General features: G+C 40.1%; 1 protein-coding gene across 29 annotated transcripts in view; it reads right to left on the bottom strand.

Annotated features, from left to right (window-relative positions):
* The window catches only part of KDM4C (lysine demethylase 4C), a 437,490-nt gene that overhangs the window by 322,977 nt on the left and 88,517 nt on the right, over positions 1–25,996 (bottom strand). For all 29 annotated transcript variants that reach the window (XR_012159108.2, XM_073345318.2, XM_073345317.2 and 26 more), the window contains 2 exons: positions 17,434–17,483; positions 3,759–3,862 (listed from right to left, as the gene is read on the bottom strand). Coding sequence is in view for 28 of the 29 variants with exons in the window: in XM_073345318.2 (XP_073201419.1) it covers positions 3,759–3,862; positions 17,434–17,483 (154 nt within the window). In the remaining variant the exon portion in view is untranslated. The remainder of the gene's footprint in view (positions 1–3,758; positions 3,863–17,433; positions 17,484–25,996) is intronic.

Here is a 25,996-nt window from a genome sequence, read left to right as displayed (position 1 = left end):
GTTCCCACCAATTAGGGACTGTTTTACTTTCCACTGGGAGCTCCACTGGACCGCAGCCATCAAAGGCTGCAGCAAGGATGAGCTTACTGGAGGCTGCTGAACAGATGGCCCAGCCACATCCTCTCCAACTGGCTGACAGGTGCTACTTCATGGCATTAGTGAGCAAAGCAGTGAACAAAAATCTATATACTCCATTTGACATGCCCCTTGACACTAAATTTAGGTCAGAAAATAGGCCCAGTGGAAAGAAGCTATTTGTTGTGAACAATACTTAAGGACAGATGTTTGGGTACCAAGCAGTAGTTATTGGTTAATGGAAGTCAAGAAGACCTTAGTGATCAGAGGGACATCTTCTGTGGGTCTAATAATGCTTTGCCTGAACAATACTCAGGTGAGAAATTCACAAAATGAAAAGACACTATATTAAGGCAACATTGTGGTTGTGCTTTTAAATATAGTAAAAGACAGAATGTTCAAAGTTAGTTAACTTTTACATAGCCACCATAACTAGAGATCACACTACACCTCTGTAGAAATTTATATTACCTTTAATGTCTTAAGCTCTCAAGCATAATAAGAACAGTTTTTGTATTTAATTTCTCATTTGGACCCCACAAATACACAAAACTCTGTTCTCACAATCATATGAATGTCGTGTGTGCATTCTCTGTATGCAACAAGAAACCCAAAGGAATGGCACTCCAGATATTGGCATGTTCTTGATATCACCACCATCTTTTGGGCCATAATGGGCGGGGGGAGGGAGAAGATAGCAAAAAAACTATTGACATAAGATTAAAGAATGAAAAAAGTCATACTTTATATACAAATATATAAACCATCTTATGGTTCCAGCATAAATGTGAAGCAACTGGATGCTTTATATATGCATAAGCATGTGTGTAAATATATAGCACACAAACACACACAGCGACTGTAATTGGAGTTTTCAGATCGTGTTGCAGGGATGTATAAGAAGAACATTCTCAGTGCCAGCAATTCCCAAATTTATCTTGTCATGCACCCCCCTACTGATGACAGTTTAGCAGGTGTTCTATTGCAATAAGCGGCAGTTCAGCTGTCACCTGGTAAGCGTAGGCTGGCTTATCAGTGTTCAGCACGTTTCCAGTTCTATCACAGCAAGCCACGAGAGATCACAGCCTGATTCTTTCTATTCACATTCTCACTGATTCCCATTAATTAAAACTGCACTCGGGTACAGGCTGCTTCTTCCTAGCAGTAGGTGACAGAACTAAATTTATTCTATTTAACTATTTCTAACACATTTTTTAAAATAGAAAATGAGAAAGTCCAAGACACTGAAATAAAGCAACCGACCTTCTTGCTCTGGACTCGCCTACCTACCCCAAACACAAGCCTGACAATGTTAAAAACAAATCTGCCAGCAAGTTTTTAAACTTTATGCTTCCACCATCCCCATATGCTGAAAAATATACTGCTTAAATTAATGTTCATTAAATCCAAAACAACAGATCTAAATTCCGTGACTTTATTTGACACATTAGTGATAAATTACAAGGGTATGAAAAGAATCAGTAGTTACATTATTTCTCTTGACCTCACTTAATAATATCCCATAAATCTAAACTGAATGAGATAGGAGGCCCTACGTAGCCATACAGTCTAGAGCAGGGATGGGCAAACTACGGCTCGCGGGCTGGATCCGGCCCCTCAGGGCTTTGGATCCGGCCTGTGGGATTGCCCCCCGTGGTACCGCAGGCCCCATGCCACTCTCAGAAGAGGCCGGCACCACGTCTCTGGGGCCCCGGGGGGCAGAGGGCTCCATGCGTTGCCTTTGCCTCCAGGCACCGCCCCCTGCAGCTCCCATTGGCTGGGAACGGGGAACCGTGGCCAATGGGAGCTTTGGGGGAGTGACCTGGAGGCGTGGCAAGGGCAGCACGCGGAGCCCTGTGCCCCCTCCTCCCCCAGGGGCCGCACAGGGAAGTGGTTCCGGCCGCTTCCCAGAGCGGCACGGTGCGGGGCCAGGACAGGCATGCAGGGAGCCTGCCCTGGCCCCGATGGGCGCCGCTCACACCCCGGAGCCGCTTTAGGTAAGCAGCACTGGGCCGGAGCCCGAACCCCTCCCTGCACCCTGCCCCCAAATTCCCTGCCCTAAGCCCCCCGTCTGCACCTCACACCCCTCCTGCACCCCAATTCCCTGCCCTCAGCCCCCTGTCGCACCCCACACCCTTCCTGCATCCCAACCCCCTGCCCTGAGCCCCCTCAAATACCCCGCATCCCTCCTCTGCCCCAATCCCTTGCCCTGAGCCTGTTCCTGCACACCGCACCCCCTCCCACACCCCGCACTCCCTCCTGCACCCCAACCACCCTGCCCCGGCCCTGCATACAATTTCCCCTCCCAGATGTGGCCCTTGGCCCAAAAAGTTTGCCTACCCCTGATCTAGAAAGTGAAAAATTGAGCAGCTGAGCATATATACATATCCTGCTACCTATATGTAAATAAATCACATATGTGAAAATAGAGACAACAATCATAAACAAAAACTGATGGGCTTATTCTGCAAGTGGATTTTGTGTGAGAAAAATATACAGGCTTATTGTTGGACTCCTCTATACACTTTAGAAAAACCTAGAGGTGGGAAATCAAGAATCTATAAAATGATCATAACTGTATAATGATCAGAGGCTGCTAAATTTAAATATCAGACAAACAAATGTCCAAGGGGAGCTAAGTCAGGCTCACCAAGCTGCTGAATGAATCTTGGCATAAGTTGATGCCACTGTAAAAAAACAATACACTTTCACTGCCTCACACCCACATGAAGTACACACCTAGTCACAAGTAAAAAAGCTCTTAGGTAGAGAAGAGCTAGGATCATGGGAAGAAAAAATCAAGTGGAGAGGAGGATACACAGAGTATTTTAAATGTTTTTCAAGCAGCTAAGCACTTAATCCTTCTCAAACCCAAAAGGAGATTTTTTTTTTAATCAAGCCAAAGTTCTTTTTTTCACTTCTCCTGCTTTATATAAAATGTTCATGCTGTATACCCTTTTTCACTCAGTCACTATCAACCAGCACAAAGCAAAAGAATAATATATGCTCTAAATTTTGTAGAAAATAATCTGTCACCCAGAAAAGGAGCATCTGATTATTATTTTTTTCAGTATTTCTAACTACATCTACTAAGTTGCATTAAAAAGTTTCATAATAAATTTTCGAACGTTTATTCCATCGTGTATTTTCATCTGAAATTTATTACCACAAAATGCCAATAAAAATTATACTGCACTACATACAAAGAAAACAATAAAGCATGATCCATACAAACATTTCTTTAAAAAGTTTGATCCCAACAAAACATGATCTATTACCACTATTTAAGAGTGGTATGAATTAATGTAGTAGCACCAATCTAAATAAATTTGTATTTACCAAATATCAAAAAATATTACATAATGGACTGTTGATGGCTTCAAAAATTAAGATATTACTAAATGAGTTTGGAACATAAAAGCTTTTAACTTTTCCAAGCTGTTTCATATTAATATAATTATATTGCATTTCAACGGGATTTGGCAACCTAACTCCCCCTTAGGCTTCTTTGAAAATCTGAGACCAAACCAAGGAAACAACCCAACAGCCCAGAAGCTTGTTTTAACAACAGTAATTTGGAATCTGGGCCTGAATAAAAAGATACTGTTTTGCTTTGCATTTGTAGCTACACATATCTGGACACTACGCACAGAGGCACGTCATTAAAATAAATTCTACTGTACCTTGTCAAAAGGAATTCCATATTTTTTCAATATTGAGGGAGAAATCAGTGTCATCTTGTGGCGAAGAAAAGCATCACACCCTTGAGAGCTGCTTGGGAAGAAGCCTAACAAGACAAAATAAGCAACGTCAGTTTTCTTCAATTAAAACAAGAACAGGAAACTTTAACAGTATTTTGTTTAAAGCACAATACACTATATAGTTGCATACTTTTGTTGAAATTCCTTTCTCATCATTGTCAATTAACGGCGATATCTACATAAAAAACAAAGCTATATAAATTAGCCTGATTTTCAGATCTTATTTTTTGCTAGAATTTAGGTTTAAAATGAGAGAAAGAAATACTTCAATAATAATTTGGGCCTCGCTTGTTGGATTTTATGTTTTTACAGTGTTTCCAGTTTATTGAGGGAAGACAATTACTCCAAGGAATTAAAATATTAAAATAAAATATTTTTCCATCTCAAATAAGTTGACGCATCATTTCTTGAATCTTCAAGTCTTACTCCCTGATGTTGCTTTGTACAAGGCTAACCCTAATTTTTCAACTATATTTATATACAGCTTGGAGGTTATGGAAGCAGTAGTTCAAGCCATTTCTTTACCGTGATAATGGTTGATGCTCAATGGCTAGCTGAAGTGTTTCCTCCCAATCTGGCTGACAGCCAGCACTGAATATTTGTGCCACATGCCTCCCGATAGGGCAAATGTCATCAGCAAACAACTGATGTCATATGGTGGCTCAGCACATGGCAATATTTTGTTTAAAAATTAAGGTTAATTCAAACCTCACCCCCAAATATGAAATGTAGATAGATCAGATAGCAATGTTGCGCTAGAGTAGGGGTGGGCAAACTATGGCCCGGAGGCCACATCCAGCCCTTCAGACATTTTAATCTGGCCCTCGAGCTCCCGCTGGAGAGCAGGGTCTGGGGCTTGCCCCGCTCCATGTGTTCCAGGGCTCTGTACGGCTCCCAGAAGCAAAGGCATGTCCCCCCTCTGGCTCTTACGCATTGGGGAAGCCAGGGGGCCCCACACATTCTCCCCACCCCAAGCACCATCCCTGCAGCTCCCATTGGCTGGGAACCACAGCCAATGGGAGCTGCAGGGGCGGCACCTGTGGATGGGGCAGCACAAAGCCGCCTGGTCGCACCTCCGCATAGGAGCCAGAAGAGGGACATGATGCTGCTTCCGAGAGCTGCTTGAGGTAAGCGCTGCCTGGAGCCTGCACCCCTGACCCCTTCCTGCGCCCCAACCCCCATCCCTGATCCCCTTCCCACCCTCCGAACCCCTCAGTCCCAGCCCGGAGCACTCTCCTGCACCCCCAACCCCTCATCCTTAGCCCCGTCCCAGAGCCCGCACCCCAAGCTGGAGCCCCCCTCACACCCCAACCCCCTGCCCCAGCCAGGAGCCTCCTCCTGCATCCTGAACTCCTCATTTATGGCCTCACCCCAGAGCCCACACCCCCACCAGACCCCTCACACCGTCCTGCACCCCAACCCCTAATTTCATGAACATTCATGGCTTGCCATACAATTTCCATACCCAGATGTGGCCCTTGGGCTAAAAAGTTTGCCCACCCCTGCTCTAGCGGGAGGAGAAAGAGGTTGGTTTCCATCACTAAAAACAAAGTCACCCTCCTTTCTCAAGGTCTGGGTTTTGTTCCAAGACACTCTACCTACTTCCTCTTTAATCTTAGACAAGTCACTTATCTCTCTGCACCTCACTTTCCCCACAAGTAAAATGGAAAGTTCTTTGAGTTCTACGGACAGAGAGCTATTTAAATGTTAAATACCATCTTCATTGTTTATAATCAGTCTAGTTGTCCTGCTCAGTTCATTCAGCAATGGTAGAAACTGGTTTGTGACATCAAAATGTGACATAATGAAAATAAAATATAGTGCTACAAAGACTGGATTGTAACATTACCACGGAATGAACCAGGTGAGAGGAGTAGGCAAATTATAAAGAAGACAATTCTGTTTATCCCCTAGTTACTCAGTGATCAGCAATTACGAGAAAGTCTTTACAGCAGAAAAGTACATGGCACTAATGACTGAGAACTACTGAGGATCACTGAAATTCACATGTTAGCAATAAAAAAAAAGTATATTATTTTAAAATACCTAACGCGGATCATTTCAAAATCATTCATTTTGGCCATTTCAATTTAGTTTATTATTTATACTACCTTCATAATGGAGTATGTTTTGCAAAATTATTGATATCTTAGTAACATTAATTAATTGCACTTATATAGCATCTATCATACAACTATCCCAAAGCACTTTATAAAGATCTCCCTGTTTTTGCAGAAAGGGAAACAGGCACAGAAAAGTTACAGGACTTTCCAATGGTCACACAGCAAATTTTGGGGCCAACTCAGGAGCAGAATCCAGAAGTCCTACCTTCCACACATCTGCTTTAACCAAGAGACCGTTCCGTCTCATGTTAAGTATAGAAGATTTTACTAAGCACCCTACTATTAGATAGAAGGTGAAATGTTTGCTGTTTTATGAAAATTAATGGGTTTGTTAACTAGGGAATCATGAATTAGGAAGGCTCTACTGCAAAGAAAAAAAGTATATGACAATGAAACAGGATGGAAGGGGTTGGTAAAATATTACAGTTTGTAAATTTTGTCATAATGTGGTACTCACATAAACGAATAAAAACCAATCTGTATTTTATGATATAACTGGCTTACAGGGACAAAACACATTTTCCCTTTGTCATATTCACATAACAAAAGTAATTGTCATTTTCCCCCACTGATAACCACATTCTGATCTGTTTTCTCTCATATACGAGCACATAAAGGAAACGATAGATAAGTGAGTTAGGACAAGTTACCATTTAATTACAAAAATCTGCTCACCACACCAGTGCATGAAAGACAAAGGAAAATGAATGCCAATAAAAGTCCATTTTATTCATCTACTAAACTCCTATGTAACACTCCACATTTTTCTTTAAGGGACTATATCATTAATGAGAAGATTGTCAACAGATATGCCAATACTAAAAGCTATTTCTTAGCAGTTTATTTTAAATGAACCCATCAAACTTTTAAAATCTGTAGGTTTGTATTACATTACATGAATTACTTTTTAAATTAAAATCAATGATGAAAGAAGAATCTATTTAATTCTCTTTCTATATGGATTTGTAATCAGGGCCCAAACAAATGTGGTGACTGGCCATAAAGTAACTTAAATTGGAAAACCACTGAAGGAAGGTAATGTGCAGTGTATTACGGACTCTGTATCAGTTTATAAGTTATATTTATCATGAACCTCTAAAGTTATGCCCTATGTCATTTCACCAAAATCATTGTGTACAATGTAAAATAGTTCAAATTTAAATGGTTTGGAAACTAAAGGCAATATTTTCATAAATAGGATATATACATATTTGGGCATCTAAATATGAGACCCAATTTTCAAAAAAAAAAAAAAAAAAATGCTGAGCACCTAATGGGACCAAGATGCCCAGCCCTGTTTAGGTATCTAAAAATAAATGTAGATTATTAACTTCAGACTCTTATTTCTTTAAATCTTGTCCTCAATTGCTGTTCTCCTCCATCAAGGACTCTTAATAGGTCCTCCAAAATAATTTCCAGTCACATGTTAAACGTAAAGCCATTTAAAAACAATGTCTTGTTTTCAGTGTACAAGAGTATATCAGCAATATTATTTTACAGAGTAAAAATAAGTCTTTATAACAAACTATATCGATTCAGAACAAATACTAGATTTTGTTTATACAGAGAGTGACAGTTTATGTCTGCACAACCTTAGGAATCTATTGGGAAAATATGGGGAGTTGGAAAATCGGGGGGATGCAGATGAGTAGGCTTAGAGCTCTATACTCTAGGCCTCTTGAGAGGTTAAAGAACTTTTGCCCTCTGTGGGTCACCAACCAAAAACCGCCCAAAAATTACAATGTCCAAACTGAATTCCATTTGTCTTAAACAAAATAATGTTTTATTGGCAACTGCATAAAAACAGAGCGAAAAAGTCATTAAATAAAAGGATAGGTAAAAATAAACATACATGCTTAAAAATACTATAGAAAGCATTACTGGACCGGCACTAAACTTAGGTACAAGACATTGAAATATCTGGACTCTTCTGTCAACACTATATGAGAGAGAGAGAGCACATGCAGAGATTCTTTTGCCATTCAAAAAGATGGTTATTTCCTTGGAGCATGTTCACTCTTTAACAATAAAGACATTTCCAATCATCCAATTCAGCTGTCTTAATACTCTTCATGTCTTAAAAATAATGAACAAATTTAGGGCAACATTCTCTCAGAATAACCAGCCCCCGCCCCCAATCTACACCCTCAACCTGTTTTATTCTCCATGTCCATTCTCACATGAAGGTCTATTGGGGTCTCTTAAAGACTACAGAACAATCATCTTAACATGTCTGCCTGGGCAGGTTCTGGTAAGCATATCAATTGTGCATTCCTTTCTAGCTGACTCCCCAACCCCAACAACAAAAAGTTTCTTAGATAAAGGATATGAGGTTCAATTAAGATGTGAAGTTGTCATACAGATCTTTCACTACACAAGGACTAGGAAGTCTATTAAGATTCCTTTGAATCTGCAGGGACTAATTATTGTGTCACATTTTATTAAAATTTAATGCTGACTAATTTTTTCCAACAGCCATATAATTTTTTCTCCCTTTTGGAATTGTAAATAAAACCCAAAGACCTTTTTTAACAGCAGCCCTTACAATGCAGTTTCACCAATTTATTGGGCCACGCTGCCTAGCAAACTACTGGTGAGCTACTCAGATAAATACCAATGAGCCTCAGCACATGCATTTCAGTTGTCATGATGCAAACATGACAATATAATACAAGCGTAATAATCCTGATTTTAAAAGCCACACTTACTACCTGCTATAAAGCCCAGGGTGTTGTACAACATAATAAAGTAATTTACAATACATTGACATGAACCCCGTAAAAGATTAACAAAACTGTCAAAAGGTGATATTAAGGTTTGGGGGACGGGGGGAGAAGAAATCAATTGGGACCGAGAGTGATCAAATCAAAAACTCTCGTGAACAATAATAATTAAAAAAAGTAAACTCTACACTGAGACCCAAGACAGTAAAAGCATAATCAGCTCAAGACACAAGGGTAGGAAAAAAACCGGTGGGCAGTGACTGAGTGCACATACCTAAAGAGGTTAAGGCATCAAGGACAGACAAATTTAGCACAATGATTTGATGGAATGGATAAGTGTATAATTGAAAGTTAGAGTGCAACAGGATTGAGTTGCATTCTTTCCTATGTTCTCAAGAACCAGACTGGTGTATTCAAAACTTCTCTAATGGCAGGAGTAAAGGGACACCAACATCCACAGTAAGATGTACCAGAGCAGCAGTAATATTGCCCATTAGACAAGAATTTCACTTGCACTGTTGGTGGCCAGACCTTCGGGTATGACTGGATTCCCCACAAGTTAGGGCTGTTTTATTTGGACGGGCTGCATCTCTCCAACATCACTTCCAGTATAGTTATCCTTGGTCCAGACTTGGCTCAAGATCTTTGTGACTTAGGTGGGTGGGGCAATGAGCAGCAAAACATAAATGACAATCTGCTAAGCAGATTACTAGCTGTATCTGAGGGCAGGCAGTACACATGTATACAGGACATTATGGCACTGAGCACCTTAAGACCACAAAAGGTTTCAAACACTGAGGGAGAGCAATCTCAACTAGATTCAGCTGATACAAAGGTTGTATTCACCTCCTGCTTCATAGGAAAGCTAAACCATTAGGGAACAATGAACACTATCAGCTGTAGGGCCCAATTTTTCATTTTAGAAATGGTGACCCACATAGCACAGGGCTCTGATGGCAAAGTCTCAGTCTAACAACTGGGAATCAAGCAGTCTCTCAAATGGTTTACGATTTGTTTGGTTTTTTTTGTCAGGGACAACTGGAAAACACATCCGTAGTACAAGGAACACTTGCACAGGATCTTCAGTTAAATTGTATTGTTGTGATCATATAGAGCAGAGATGGGCAAACTACGGCCCGCAGGCCACATCCAGCCCCCGACACCGTCCTGCCCTGCCCCAGAGCTCCTGGCCCGGGAGGCTTGCCCCCGCTCGCCTCCTCCCCCCACTGTTCCCCCTCTCCAGCAGCCACGCGGGCAGCGGGGCTGCAAGCTCCTGCCGCTCAGAGCAGTATGGTAAGGGGGCGGCGGTGCGCACGCAGGTGGGGGGTTGGATAGGGGGTCCCAGGGAACAGTTGGATGGGGCGGAGATTCTGGGGCAGTCAGGGGTCGGGAAACAGGGGGAGTTGGATAGGGGGTGGAGTCCCAGGGGGCCTGTCAGGGGGCGGGGGTGTGGATAGGTCGGGGCAGTCAGGGGACAGGGAGCAGGGCGGGTTGGATAGGGGGTGAAATCCTGGAGGGGGGGGGCGGTTTGGGGTAGGGGGTCCCAGGAGAGGGCAGTCAGGGGACAAGGAGCAGGGTGGGGGTTGGATGGGTCGGTGGTTCTGAGGGGGACAATCAGCGGGTGGGAAGTGGGAGGGGCCAGGGGCCAGGCTGTTTAGGGGGCACAGCCTTCCCTACCCGGCCCTCCATACAGTGTCACACCCCAATGTGGCCCTCGGGCCAAAAGGTTTGCCCACCCCGATAGAGAGCCAGATTGGGATATGCCTACCTCAAAAAGAGTAGTGCCTTACTCCATTAGCAGCCCCACTGACTCCAACAAGACTATTAGTGGTATAAAGGTACTATTCAATATGGGTAAGAATACAACAACCTGGCCCATAACAAAGTTGTGGCTTTACAACAGAACTGAAATGTCTTCTGAAGGCAATCTCAAATACAGATTCCTAGGTTAATAGATCCATATAATCCAAGGCCAGGAGGGACCACAGTGATCATCTACTCTGACCTCCTGTATAACACAGGTCATAGAACTTTGCCAAAAGATTCCTGGTGCATATCTTTTACAAAAACATCCAATCTTTACTTAAAAGCTGTCTCGCTGTTAAAAATTTACACTTTATTTCCAGTCTAGTTTCAACTTCCAACCACTGGATCGGGTTACATCTTTCTCTGCTAGACTGAAGAGCCCATAATTGAATATTTGTTCGACATATAGATACTTATCGACAGCAATCAAATCAACCCTTAACCTTCACTTTGTTAAGCTAAATAGATTGAGCTCCTGGAGTCTAACTCTAAGGCATGTTTTCTAATCCTTTACTCATTATTGTGGCTATTTTCTGTACCCTCTTCAATTTACCAACAACCTTCTTGAATTGTGGCCACCAGAACTGGACACTACTCCAGCAACAGTTGCACCACAACTGCCTGAGTAGCTCTCCCTAACCCAACTCTGGTGGGGCGGGGGGGCAGTGCTCACAGCCACAGCCCAGCCATGATAAAAGCCACGCGGGCAACTGTGGAGAGCCACAGCAGCTTGAGGGGCCCAAGCAACCCCTGCCCATGTCCCTGCCCCCCAGGTTCCCAGCCCAAGGAAGGTGGAGGGTCTATGGCTCCTCACAGCTGCACATGCAGCTCTTACTGTGGCCGGGCTACAGCTCCAAGCCCCTGCCCCTCCCTCAACCCAGAGCTGGATCGGGGAGAGCCAAGCAGGCAGTTGTGGGGAGCCGGCATGGAGTTATGGACCCTCCACCTGCCCTTGGCCAGGAGAGGGAGCCCGGGGAGCAAGGACACAGGACAGTGGCTGCTCTCAGCTCCCTGCATACTGGGGAGTTGGAGGGTCCACGCGGCTCCCCACAGCTGCCTGGGCTCTCTGGCTGGGCTCCACAGAGGCCTGGCCAAGGAGGGTGGGGCCTAAGGTGAGGAGGAGGAGAAGAGGGCAGGATCCACCCTGGCAAAAAGTGGACAGGACAGGCCCCACCCACAGGCCCCCTCAGTCCCAGCGCCACTGCCTGGAAATACACCCACTCGATGACATTTCCCCATTTACAATTTTAGCTAGCTTTTAATCCATTTAATTTATGTTATGTTAATTTTTAATCAAAATGTCATGCAGATCAATGTCAAATGCCTTACAAAAGTCTACGTATATTATGTCAACACTATTACCTTTAGCAACCACACTCGTAATCTCGTCAAAACAAGACGTTGGTTTGACAGGGTTTATCTTCCATAAACCCATGTTGATTTGAATTAATTATGTTATTCTCCTTTAATTCTTTATTAAAGATGTCCCATATCAGCCACTCCCTTATCTTGCCCAGGATAGATGATAGACTGACAAGCCTATAATTACCCAGGTCTTCCTGTTTACCATTTTTAAAAATTGGCACATTAGTTTTCTCCCAGTCTTCTGGAACTTCCTCAGACTTACTGAAAAATCAACATTAACGGTCCAGTTAGCTCTTCAGGCAGCTCTTTTAAAACTCCTGGATGCCAATTATCTGGAGCTGCTGATTTAAAAAGTGTCCAACTTTAGTAGCTTCTGTTTAACATCATCCATAGATAATAGTGGAATGGAAGGAGTGTTATCATTACTATATGATGAGACTATATCATCTGTTTTTCCCCAAACACAAAATATTTATTGAACACTTCTGCCTTTTCTGCTTTATTATTGATAATTCTACCATTTCCATCTAGCAATGGACTAATGCCATTGTCAGGATTCTTTTTGTTCCTTATTGTTCTTAACTCTGTTGAACATAGTTTTCTCCACATGTGTCTTTGTTTCCCTTATCAAATTTTCTACAATGCCTAATTTCTGATTTGTATTCTTTACCATCAACTTCCCCTTTCTCTCATTTATTATACAGACGCTCCCCGGGTTACACAAGACCCAACTTATGCAAATTCACATTTACAGAAAAATCTCCGTAAACCAGAAATAGGATTTTCGAGTTGCGGAAATTTTTGCGTAACGTACGGGTATACATTTCCGACTTATGCAAAATTCAAGTTACGCAAGGCTTTCCGGAATGGAATGATTGCATAAGTCAGGGAGCATTTGTATATTATTTTTTAATTTTATATAGCTGTCTTGACTTTCCCTGTAAACCAGGTCAATTTTTTAACCATTCTGACCTGTGGATTAATTAGCAAACACTTAGGAACCTTACTACACATTAATACACATATATTCTGCTTTAGCCCGATACTTTATATGGACTTGCAGTATTTCTATGATTAGTTTATTGATTTAAATAGGAAATACAAAAATTATATCATCATAGTGGCAAAGTTCAAAATTTAAAGTGACTAAAGAAAGGAAATTCAGAATAAAGATGGTCTCCCCATCTTTAGCTCAACTAACTTTACTTATGGCCTGCATTCCCCCATCTAGTGCTCCTCTGTCAATGTCAGTTAAGGAAGGAAAGACAGACATAGCTATGATTATTTTTTCTTGGTGGGTTTAAGTTATAATGTTAACATATAATCGATTCGTAATGTATTAACCCTTTGAAGGTTGATATTTTCCAGACTGCAAGAAAAATGAAGCATTAGGAGGATGAGCACGTATGATCATAGTGACCTCTGGAAGACAGTAACACTCTGCATAAGTACAGACTATTACAGTCACAGAAGATGGCAACTGCTGCTTGCAATGAAATGAGTGTTATTATACACAGATGTATATGTAATAATCTAAAGTTTGTTATCTATTCATTTCCATCTCTACTAACTTTGACTAAAATAAAATTGTCATTTGACAAAAGCTTTAACTCTTCAGCAGCCACAAATTTTCAGTTTTTGCAAGCATGAGGTGACAGACAGATAGATAGACATGGACAGATACAGATATATCAAGTTCTGCATTAAGTTGCATGTCAAGAACTATTTATAATTTTATTCATAAATGACAGCTATGAACTTCTGTATTAAATAGATCAGCTTATACTATATACACTGTAGTTTTGAAACATTCTTCACAAACTACTTACAGTATATTACACTCTGCTTTAGTCCCTTTGCGTAACATAATTGAACATCACAGATAGATGTCATCTCTTTTCTAAAATAACCTATATAATTAAGGAATCTATTTAAAGAATCTGAAAATCTTCCATACAGTCACTTATGATTTGCTGCTCTGCCTCTATTTTCCAACCAACTTTGTCAACCAAAAATCCTTATGAATGCTGTGGTATTACAGATGAACATAACAACAAGTTTAAAAATTGCAGTAACAGCTCACTTGAGATTTTTATTACATTTAGGTCTACATAAAATTGAAAAAAACCTACATAAATGAGAAAGCAGCTGAAGGGCGAAATCAAACTGCTGCCTTTATTAGATGCAAGTCTAATGTCTTTCAGATAAAATATTTGTAGGTGCCACAGTCAATCAAGATTTCAACGGAAACCAAAGACGAAAGCATTCATGCATAAAAGGCAAGTGTGATAATTATGATGTGCAGACAAGATAATGGAAAATATCCTAGCCTTTCTTCAATCTTATGTACCCAGTACAGTACTGCCTTGACCTAGACAACCTGTAATGCTTCATCACATTTAATATATTATTTTATTTTAATTATTTAAGAGAATTTAATTAATTCAGTAAGCATCTGGTCAGCAAGACTAAACCTCTGAATCATGCAGCTTTTTAGCTATTGCATTTCCACAAAAATTATGCCACAAAAAGAGTTTTGAATAAACATGTAATTAAGTCTGAAGTCCTCATCATCCTCTAAGTTTATTAACCTTTACTGATTAGATAAATTGCAGCCATGTGGCTGACATGACATTTTCATCATTTTAAAACAGCTTACTTTAAAACTTTGACCATGTTTTAATGGGCAGTAACTACATCATGAAGATCACAGATGCCTCTTTCTCAAACTCTACTAGCAACAAAATAATAAGGAATTATGGAGCAATTATTAAAGAAAATATGGGAATATATAGTCAGAGGGAGTAAAAAGTTCATTACTATAATCCTTACATACACATGTAATCACCTTCCATGTCCTACTCTAATCTACTATCCAGACCCAGGGACTCATCCACTTTAACATTCACGAGAATAGTTCGTTCCTACCAGAAGTTCAAGGTTACAATTATGTTGGTATTATTAATATAATGTATTGGGCTACTAGAACATACCAGCTTTATAGTTATTAGTATGCCAAAACTTTCATAATAAAACTACAAGTGTCAAACTAACTAGTCTCTATAATTGTTCATATGATTTTAAAAGAAAGTAATTCTTGGAGTTCATTTTTAAATTTGATGGAGAATTGAACGAACTGAAACAAGTGAAAAAATGTGGTGATAGTCACCTTTAATGTCTGCTAAACTAGTAGCCAATACCAAATTTTATGTTGGGATGAATAAACTTCTTATGTAGTCTACAGGACCGGTATCTCTTAGGACCTAATCCAAAGACCACTGAAGTCAACAAGAGTGTTCCCAGCATCTTCAATAGGCTTTGGCTCAAGCCTTAAGAGAAAGCCCAACGCAAGAGGGGAAAAGTGCAAAGTCTTTACCTGCCCTGTTTCAACCATTCAAAAAGCTGCATTTTCCATTTTAAAGGATAATCCTGACAGAAGTAGAGCTGGGCGAAACTTTTTCAGTGACTAAACTATTCACTGAAAAATGCAGTTTTGGCAACCCAAAACTATTTGTGAATTCATGTTGAGCAGGAGGAGGCAGCAACAGCAGCCTCCCTTATAACCTTTAGCCAAGTGGAAGACCTGGGTTCAATTCCCTCCTCTGCCTGATGAGAAAAACAGGATTTGAACATGGGTCTCATCTCTCAGGTGAGTGCCCTAACCACAGGTCTATAGAATATTCCGGCATCAGTCATTCTCAGTCTCTCCTGTTGAAGCTGTTCCGCTGTGTACAAGTAATTTAATAATCATTGGAGCCTGAACCTGCGTCTCCAACATCCTACGTAAGTGCCCCAACAACAAGCTACAGAATCATTCTCGTTCTCTTTTTCTGGTTCAATGACTACTTATTAGAGAGACAAGGTGGGTGAACTAACATCTTTTATGGAACCAATTTCTGTTGGTGAAAGAGTCCAACAGGCGTTGGTTCTATAAAATATATCACCACACCCACCCCGTCTCTCCAATACCCTGACACCAGCACAGCTATCACACAGCAAACAACAATTATTGACATTCATGGTGGCTATTCCTAGTCATTCATAATGGCAATGAACAGTCATTGAGCCAGGGAAAGAGAGTGAGATTGACTCTCCAGTCATACTCTGCGTAGCTCGAAAGCTTGTCTCATGTGGATGGAATCTTCAAAGATTTTACCTGTTTAAATTGAAGAAGTCTCTACTGAGCATGTGCAAGCTTCAATTTTATTTTATTTTTTATAAAAGCTTATGACTTGGGCAAATTTTCACAAGGACTGCAAAAGGCACATCCCTGTCACAAAGGCCACTCCCCCACACCCTGCCAAATTTCCTGTCTCTGCTCAACCATCTGGATGCACTAGAGAATTTTAAAAAAAAGTCTCAGGACTTTTTTTAACATGGGCAAAACAACATATAGTTCCCTAGCCTCATTCTTGCAAATGGCTCAACCTTTTTGCTTGTTTTGTTTTTTAATTTCAAACAACAAAAACCCTACAACCAGCCTGAGGCAGACACCAAAAATGGAAAAATTCAGACCAAATGGTAAAAGTTTTGCCAAGTTATAAGTAACTGAACACAAGGGCTTATAATGGTAAGTGTCAGGCAACCTCAATAATAGGCGATGCCGCCGGTCCTTCCTATACTAAGGATCACTCACTTCACAAATGAATTGCAGTGAACTCTATGGTGGTAAATAGCAGGCCTCCTGCACCAGCAATAAGGCTAAATGGGATTTGAAAAGGAGAAAATGAGGAAAGCTCTCTCAACTGGAACTACAAGGGAAATTTAAGTAGGTAGAAAGTAATTAGCCAAGATGGAATTTGGCCATGATACCATGGTTTAATGATCACAAATACACAGGACATTAGTATTATGTGTCAATAATTCAGTTCACCTATGCCAAGTATTACTGTTCTCAGCGGCTAGTGTAGAATTAACTCAAGGGAGAATAAAACCCAAATGTATGCATAATTGTATGTGTTCATGCAAATGCCCTACTTGCACATATGCATCAGATTCTTTTGCACACACAATTTGTGTATAAACAAAAACTTACATATACTTTTGGAAATTTGCATCTGATCATGCTCTTTAAACCAAATATTTAAACCTATAAACCTAGAAATATCTTTGGCCTACAGCACCTGACTAAAACATGCTTAACCACATTTCAGATGTAATTGGTGAAAATATCATCTCAAAGAGCTACAGCTCATGTGGTACCAGTCCCAGAAATGGGTCTAATTATTTGTTTATCCATAATTCTCAATTTTAATCTGGAGACAAAACAAGTATCTATAAAATAGTAAAAAAAAAGTCAAGAAAAAGATTAAGTTTTAAAAACCAAGCTTCAATTGCTTTTAAATTCCGCCCCGCCCCCCTACACACACACACACACATTTTGAAAAATATTCATCTACCATGTTTCAGGCATTTTAGAGGAGGATTTTAAGGAGGATGAAACCATATTAAGGAGGATGAAACCATATTAAGTCAGGAGTGCTGAGATTGTAAAATTATTTTACCTGAAATCAAAGAAACTCCTGAAAATCAAGGACCTTTGAAACAAACATCTTTGATTAGAAATGTTGAAAATATTACCTTGAGCTAGTCTTTCAAGCCGTTTTCCATGTTCTGGAGGGATAGCATACCTAAAATGTATGCAAAGAAATGGATTAAATGTTTAGTGCTACAATTATGAAACAATAATAATTCTGCATGGTCAAAATAGCTGAATCATTATATGGTTATTAATATGGTTATTAATATAAAGTACACTGTAAAACAACATGAGGAAAAATTAGGAGTTTATTTACTTTTAAGAAAAGAAAGTGCTTTATTTTACTTTTAATTTTAAAAACTGATTAATATAATATAAATTGTAGTTTAAGAATGTTTTAGTCACCAATACTCTTTTGAATTTCTAGAGTTTGGCAATACCTGTATGTAATTATATCTGTATACAGTTATTCCAGTTAAAAGAAATGCAGATATTGATTTTTACTTTTATTTCCGAATAAGACTAACACATACACCAAAGCAACACAACTTTCATGTAGGATTATTTTCTTTGATTGTTTCACAAAACAAGAGTTCAACTGAAAAATATGAGTTTAAGATGCATTTTTCATATTTGTGTTGAATTGCAGGAATGAGACAGTTTATTTTAGTCATATATCATTACACTTAGATCAGTTTATAATTCAAAGAAATATGCATTCATAAATGCAATATTTATCTCATTTATGAAAATACTGTATTTGGAAATATTTCAATCTTTGATTTCAAGAAACTTTTTAAAAAGATTTTATTAAAGTCTAGTCACAACAGATCTGTGAGAAGAAAAAGCATTGGTACTATCCCATTCTTTTTTAGTGTTAATTGCAGCTTGAAAATTTAAGATTACTTTAATGCAGGAAGATTCTTCTTCCTTTCCTAATTTAGCAGCACATGGTATAATATAAAAATGAATTAGCATTTTGTTATTTACTTCACAGATTTACCATAGATGTTAATTAGCTTGTAATTTTTGGATTCAATAGCATATGTGATGTGTGTGCACAATCAGCTTCTATTTCACTTTACATGTTTACGGCAGAGTTTGGTTGTGTTTGATATCCTCTATACAGAATAAACATGTGGCTTTGATCAGGTGAAAATCACCAAGTATGTATTTATCAGCCTATTCCATATACAAATGTTTTCAGATTGGTCGAACAGCCAAACTATATGAGAAGTATTTTGAAAGTAGGAGTTAAACTGGCAAATAATAGAAAAAATTTTGAACTGGCAGTTGACTTTCTGATCACTGGTCCAAGATCATCTCTTGGAAAAGTTAATTAACCATGGAAGTACACACAATGGTTCACTTATGCTTTCCTAGCCACGACTAGTCAATATATTGGATCATAAAATGTGGGAGTCACTTACTTCCAAAAAATAATTCAGCTATGGGTACGTCTTTCAAGTAGAATGACAACAATTCCAGAGAATATGGCACAGTGGCTTCAACTTTACTGGAAACAGCCACCATAAAACAAAAAAAGTCAGCAGCCCATAGCAAAGGGGAAAAAAGCATTGCTCACCCGACCACAGGTAACCCCTAAACCCAAATTAAACATAAATCACCTGATTTCAATATCAAAGGTGCATTGCACTGTTTCCAGACTAAATCAGCTCTCAGCCTCACAGCATCTGTCTATCTGACTCAGGTCATGAGTTGTTAAAGCTCTGTTCCCATGTAATTAGTTAGAGCCAAACCCAAGCAAAATCAAGACAACCTCTCACTGAGTTTCACCAACATTTGTGGTATAATAAAATAATCCGCCCAACTCCAAACCATCCAACTTCCTTCCTCAACTGATACTTAAAGTAGCTTTATCATTTAATGATCCTGTGAAAGGACTATCCATACCACAAATGAAAACCAACAAGCCCCTGACGCAATAATTCAACATTCCCTAATACAGAAAGAACAGAACCACACACAGCAAATAATTAAAAAGCTTCACAATCTCCCAAATAACAGATAACCACTTTACAAAATTTACATCACCACCTATTTTAACTAAATATTGCTCCAGTATCTTCTGTAAAACATTTCACACCATAAATGTTCTTCAAACTTGGAAAATATTTCTGGTAGGAAATGTTTTACAGAAACATACCGGTTATGTTCAACTCACGTTCCATTTAAAGGTGAAAATGTGTGTTTTTTCTCAAATGCTGATGGCCTAAGCTTCTTTTAATATGAACATTTGCAAATATTTTGTATCTAAATGCAGGCCTCTTATAGTAACTGCCTGATATCATTGTTATAGGAATAATAAGATGCTTTATGTACAAATATAGGAGTGCTATTTGATGCTAAACTAATTATTAATGTAAGCAGCTATTTAAGTATAGAATACTTATATTTATGAGGAATTAATTAGTTACTGGCAGTGCTCAAAATTTTTTCAATCCACTCAGGAAGATGAGAAAAATCATCTTTCCAAAAATTATCACATAGAAGCAACATCTTAAGCTCAAGTCCTTATACAGGAGAAGGTTTTAAATAATTCTGAAGTGACCCCAAACTCACACCCTGTCCTACTCTGATTAGAGAGCAAGCACTCCACAACTAATCCTGTTCATCACTACAAGCAAGCTGCTCCAGACAGATAAGAAAAACAGAGAAGACTCAAGAAGAAACCAACCCAAGGAAACCTCCCCAAAACGTCAGCATGAATTGGTTAACTAAGAGGAGGTTAATTAAGACCATGCCAATGAATTATATTTAAAACTCTTGGAATGATTTTGTTGGAATACTGAAATGCTGTTGTAACTTAAAAGGCTAACAGTTTCTCTTATTAATCACCATATGGTCAGGCCATGTACCCCGGAGAGGACAAGGGGTTAAAAACTGGTTAACAGAGAAACAATGGGATTTAATGGTATTTGACATTCTGAATATTGATTAATTGGCCTACCTCAAGACAGTTCCTTAAATGGCTTCTTCTAATGCAGTGTTTCTCAAACTTGGGACGCCGCTTGTTCAGGGAAAGCCCCTGGCGGGCCGGGCCAGTTTGTTTACCAACCACGTCCGCAGGTAAACAATTAGTAAGAGCTGCCCTACCATTTCTTGTTTCTCTAAACCAAATATATATAGTAATTTTTCAAATAAAATTACATGGATTCCAATTTAAAATTACCTCTCTCAATTCCACAAACTCAATGAAATGACTCAAGTTCTCATGGTAAATTTAAACTATACTTAAGTGCTTTGCTAAATTGGGGCATCAAGTAGCATCCCCACAGACAGAGGTCCAGTAAGTGGTCTGTGCAGTGGTAGTATAATCAACCAGTCAAAAGGCTTACTTTAAGACAGTGGCCCATAACTGTCCAGTCAGCAATGAGACCAGACAGTCCTCCCCAGATGACTCCAATCAGTGCCCCTGTGACACTGTGGAACATTTCTCAAAATGGCAATCACTAAAATCAAGTCAGAATTGGCCTGGATGCCTACAGTCAAGATGGTAATCAGAATTGTGTGAATTTATGATTCAGTTTCTCATGACCTGCCAGGACAAGAAAATAATGAGGTTGACTACTGGGAAGCAGAGTACATTCTGGGATACAGTATTCATTTCTAGCCCCAGTGGTTCACAAGATACTGGATCTGGAATCGATTATTGGTCTGTTAGGCCAGAAGGTCCTTTTTGGCGATGTTCTCAGACTAAATATAGAGTACTAGACCAATGACCTATGTAATTTTCAATCTCTGCTCATACATGCACAAATATCACCATTGAAATGATCAGTGCACCTTGAATTGTTTTTGGTTTCAAATGCCAAGTGGTAAGCATAGAAAAAAAACATGTCTGTGATACTTTGGACATTTTACTATTCTGCGCATGGTAAATGTGACTCACATCTAAGATTCTTCTCCCCTCCCCACAGCCCGCCTATCTGCCAAACTAATGTTTTTTTTCTAGTTTGGAGGTCTTAAAACCCCTTAAGCCCCATCCTAGCCACATTCACCTCTATACCATATTTTAACAATTTAATTTCTATTTCTAAATGTTAAGGAATTGAAAACTATTATAGTTTAATTGAAAAAGCACAGTAAATGAACAAGCTATAACAAGAGGTTCAATTCCTGACTTCTCCTAACCACAAGCTATAACAAGAGGCCTATTCCTGACTTCTCCCAACCACAACCCCTCATTCACATACACACTTAACCACTGCTCAGTGGGTCCCATTCAAATACAAGACGATTCTTCCATCAAGATAACCAGCATCCTCAAGTTACAACAATTGCAACAGAGCTCATGCCCACTTCAGAGGTACTGCAAATTGAAATGACTGTGGGGAGACTTCCAACTTTATTCTGCTCACTTACTGCAGGCTTTAGTAGCATCTCATTACCTTCCTAAAATTGAATCTCTTTCTCTCCATGTTTGTCCTTGCAAACTGCTTATATGTCTCTCTGTCCTCTATCCCATATTACACACACAGCAGTGTGTACACTATAATTTAAAATATATGCTCACATCTTTCACAGCCCAAGGCAGACAAATTACTGTATATAGTGCTGTGTAGTGTACTGTAAATCATTAAACTACACAACTCCATAAAGTACAACCAAAAGTGTTGGTACTCTACAGAAAACTAAAGCCCCTATTAAAGAAAAGATTCTCTAATTAGACAGACCATTCCTGGGAAATCCATTCTCCCATACAGTATACTCAGACAGGAATATCATATTTGTGAAGTGACTGCTGTACAACATGAAACACAGCATCTAACCACTTGCATTTTTAGCACGTGGATAACGTTAGGTGCATATCAGTAACACATCAATACTGCAAAACTGTATTTGCCCATTGACCTGAGGTCAATTGTCCCAGACATTCAGAAAGACAGACAAGACTCAAGGGAAGTGGTTTAACTAGGCTGTAACTTTATTAACTTAAATGCATGTGAGATCTATCCAACAATAAATTTTCCAGAACAAGTCATCCTTCCTTCCATAATCTCTTCCACTTGGCAGAGGGCTACCATCAGCTCCCCATTCCTCCACCCTGATAATCTTGTCTTAGCACCATTGCTGGGACCCTACCATCCTCCCTTCATATGAAAGCTAAGAGGCAGGGGAAATGGGGTTGTCTCCTCACAGGAGCCCCAACCCTATGCCCCAGGGATGCCTTTCCCTAAATTCTGGTATATCAGGGAACCAGGCCCCCTACTGAATGAGTATTTGCACTGGGTACCTGCCAAGCTGAGATAACATGAACTTTATGTCCTAGCCAATCACTGGGTTGCTGTGGGAAAGGTTAAAAGAAAACATTCACCCCAGGCCAATATGCTGGTGAAAAAATTCTTTTCCATCCTCCAAGAGGTGGCTAGCACAATACCCACAGCAGGCCCCTCAAAACACCCAACCATACTCTTATTCTAGTGGTGAAAAGGTGGGAGCTGTTGCCCCCACAGACAAGATGTGCTGGACTTTAACAATTCATTCGGTGGTTCTGTCATAGTAGAAAGGTCTTCTGGGTATCGACCAAGATAATTAACATCCCCAATATATGTCTCAATTCTGATATATTAGTTGGTGTCTTCAATTCTCAAATTGCTTTTACTTTCTCAGGATTATGGCTGGTTCCATTTTTGGTTGTGTGCCCCCAAAACTCGATTTGGGGTATTTTTCCAGACGGACTAATTAGGTTTAGGACTTCATTGAGGATTTTGTTATGTTCTTCCATCGAATCAGATATATCAGAATATCATCTATGAAAACTACAACTTCATTTGTGTTTGTTACCAGTTGTGCCATGTTTCTTTGGAACATTTCACGTGCCCCAAAAGGTAATCTTTGAAACCAAATTCTAAAGGAATCAGCTAGCATCATTTCAAGGCATCCAACTTGGAGAATACTGTAGCTTCTTTCACTTTGGAGAGGAAATCATCCAATATGGAAAGGATATATTTTTCTCTCACAACAGCTTCATTAAGTCTTTTAAGATCCACACAGATTCATATTTGTATCATTTTTCTTTATAACTGGTACCATTTGGGAACACCACGCTGTTGGCTCAGAGATTTTCTCAGTTAAACCGATCCACTCCATTCTCTAAATCAGTTTCCATTTTATAAAGTAATGAGGTAGAAATCCCGCAAGGTGTATGTATACTAGATCATTCAGCATTCTCTCTTAAGGTTATTTGTACTGGATCTCCTTTCAAAACTCCAGTATCACCAAATATTCCATCGAGTTCTTCCACCTTTCTCACCAGGCCCATCATGGCTGCCAAGCTGCAGCTCAGAACGCTGCTGTTCTGTGGTCCTTTGATCACATAGCTTTTGACTTTGTAAATTTTTTCTGTGGTGAACTGGCCCATACAGATCAGAAAACCTCCAGAGCTAGTTGGAGCTGTATCAGGTGACTTCAGCTCTGGGAAGTGTTGAAGGTGATTTTCAGTCCCTTCTAATCCCTTCAGCACCTAAGTCAGTTTTAAGTTAAGACTTGCCATGAATATTCAATTTCACTCTCCAGGCAGACTCCATGTCATCACAAGTGATAGATCCTAGAAGAAGTGGCTCTTCATTGTCTGTAATGTGAGTCAATTCCCTGACCGCTTTGGTGTGGCAAACAGCAGCAAAATGTCCATATTTCGCGCAATTATTACACCATGCACCTCTGGGTGGACATGCATTATCTCTTCGGCTGTGTTCCCTGCAAGCTGCATGCTTGGGAGCCTGCCCAGGAGAGATTCAAATGCTGTCCAGCTGATTAGCAGAGTCCGCACAGCCGGCAGCATGTGTTCAGGTGCCCTCCCCTCACGCTGCTCCATCCTGCAGCTACTCCCGGACCCTCCTGTAGGCTGTGCAGGGGTGGGGAGGAGGGTGCTGATGTCAGGGTGTCCACCTCCCCCTGTGCCTGTACCCCATCTCCACAGACCGGGGAGAGGGGACACAGCCTGGCTCAGGAAGATTAGGAGCTGCTGCAGTGAATGGTGAGTGACTGAGCGCCTTTCTTAAAGAGACAGTGCACTGTTTCTGAGATTTCCCCAGCAGCCAGCTCACACACTCTCTCTCTGTGTCTCTCACTCACACACACACACACACACACACACACTCTCTTTCTCTCTCTCTCTCTCTCTCTCTCCCCCTCCCACTCCCTTCCTTCTGCCCATGTACCACATCTCTGCAGAGCAGGGGAGGGGAGGGGAAACAACAGGGCTCAGGACAGAGCAGGAGAGCTTTCAGTGACGGTCTTAAAGAGACAGTGCACAACATCTCTCAGAAACTTCCCCAGCAGCCAGCACACACAGAGTCTCTCTCTCTCTCTCACTCTCACACACACACAGTGTCACATTCACCTCGCAACACATACTTGTATTATTGTTGTTACTTCTTGGTACTTCCTGCAATAAACATATATTCTCTGTAATTTTATTCTTTCAAAGTGTGTTATTTTAGTGTTTTGTCTGGGCTATGCATTTCATAATTTTTATTTCTCTTACACTTAAATTTAATTTTTTGAGTAGTGAGTTCTAAAATGCCTAACCTGTCCTGGCTGGAGCAGCTAAACCCAGGGTTGTGAGTTCAATCCTTGAGGGGGCCATTTAGGGATCTGGGGCAAAAATTGGGGATTGGTACTGCTTTGAGCAGGGAGTTGGACTAGATGACCTCCTGAGGTCCCTTCCAACCTTGATATTCTATGATTCTAAGGAGCCCTATGATAACTTTTTAAACATATATATTATATCTAGGTTTTTTTGTTTCTACTGGTGGCGCACATCTGCACATACCTCAGTGCACATAACAAAATTTATTCCACACATGGATGGAAAAAATTAGAGGGAACATTGCTCTAGGGATATGACTTTTTCTATACCATCTGCATGTAGGCTAGAATTTGTCTCTCTAGCCTAGGAGTTCTCTCTTCTTGCCTCAGGGGTTTTGTAGTAATGATTTTTAACACTCAAGTGTCTGTTTATAGTTTCTAAGCCAGTGTCAGATTTTTCAAGCTTGTTAAGTTGCTCTAGGTTCTGCTCTTTCATCAGCTCAGGCTGCTTTGCTCTGCGTATAGCTGTGGCTAAGGTTAAATCTCTTTACAATGGTGGTTGCTGTGAAAATGCTTTATCTGTTAACCCAACAATCAGCCTGTCTCTGATATATTCATATTTTGCATTCCCAAAAATCACAGTTTTCAGCCAATGTATGCAGAGCTCTTATAACACATTCACCATTTTCCCCTGGTTCTTGAATTCTCTGGTGTAAACATGCTCTTTCATAAACCACATTTCTCTCAGGTATAAAGTAAGCATCAAACATAGCCAGAATCCTTTCATAGTAATCTTTTTGACTATCTGCAGTACAGTCAAAGGATTTAAAGACACGCTCTCCTTGCTTCCTCATAGCATAAAGAAGATACCTGTATATTTCCACTTTCTTTATGGTGCTTGGTAGCAATGCAAAATCTTGCAAAATATTTTTTCAATCTATCCATTCTGAAGGTTTGTCAAAGCTGAAGTTCTCTGGGGCACTGAAGAACAGCATTTTGATGACATCCTGCAATCTTTATTGCTTTGTTCCTTCTGTTTCTGTTCTTAGGTTACTCCTCACACCACACCACGTACTTCTGTCCAAGACATGGACTAGTCACAGAGCTTGC

This window comes from Lepidochelys kempii, chromosome 5 (assembly GCF_965140285.1).
Source record: "Lepidochelys kempii isolate rLepKem1 chromosome 5, rLepKem1.hap1, whole genome shotgun sequence".
Taxonomy (NCBI): domain Eukaryota; kingdom Metazoa; phylum Chordata; order Testudines; family Cheloniidae; genus Lepidochelys; species Lepidochelys kempii.
The sequence above is the reverse complement of the archived record's forward strand: the minus strand, read 5'-3'. Positions and strand labels throughout refer to the sequence as shown.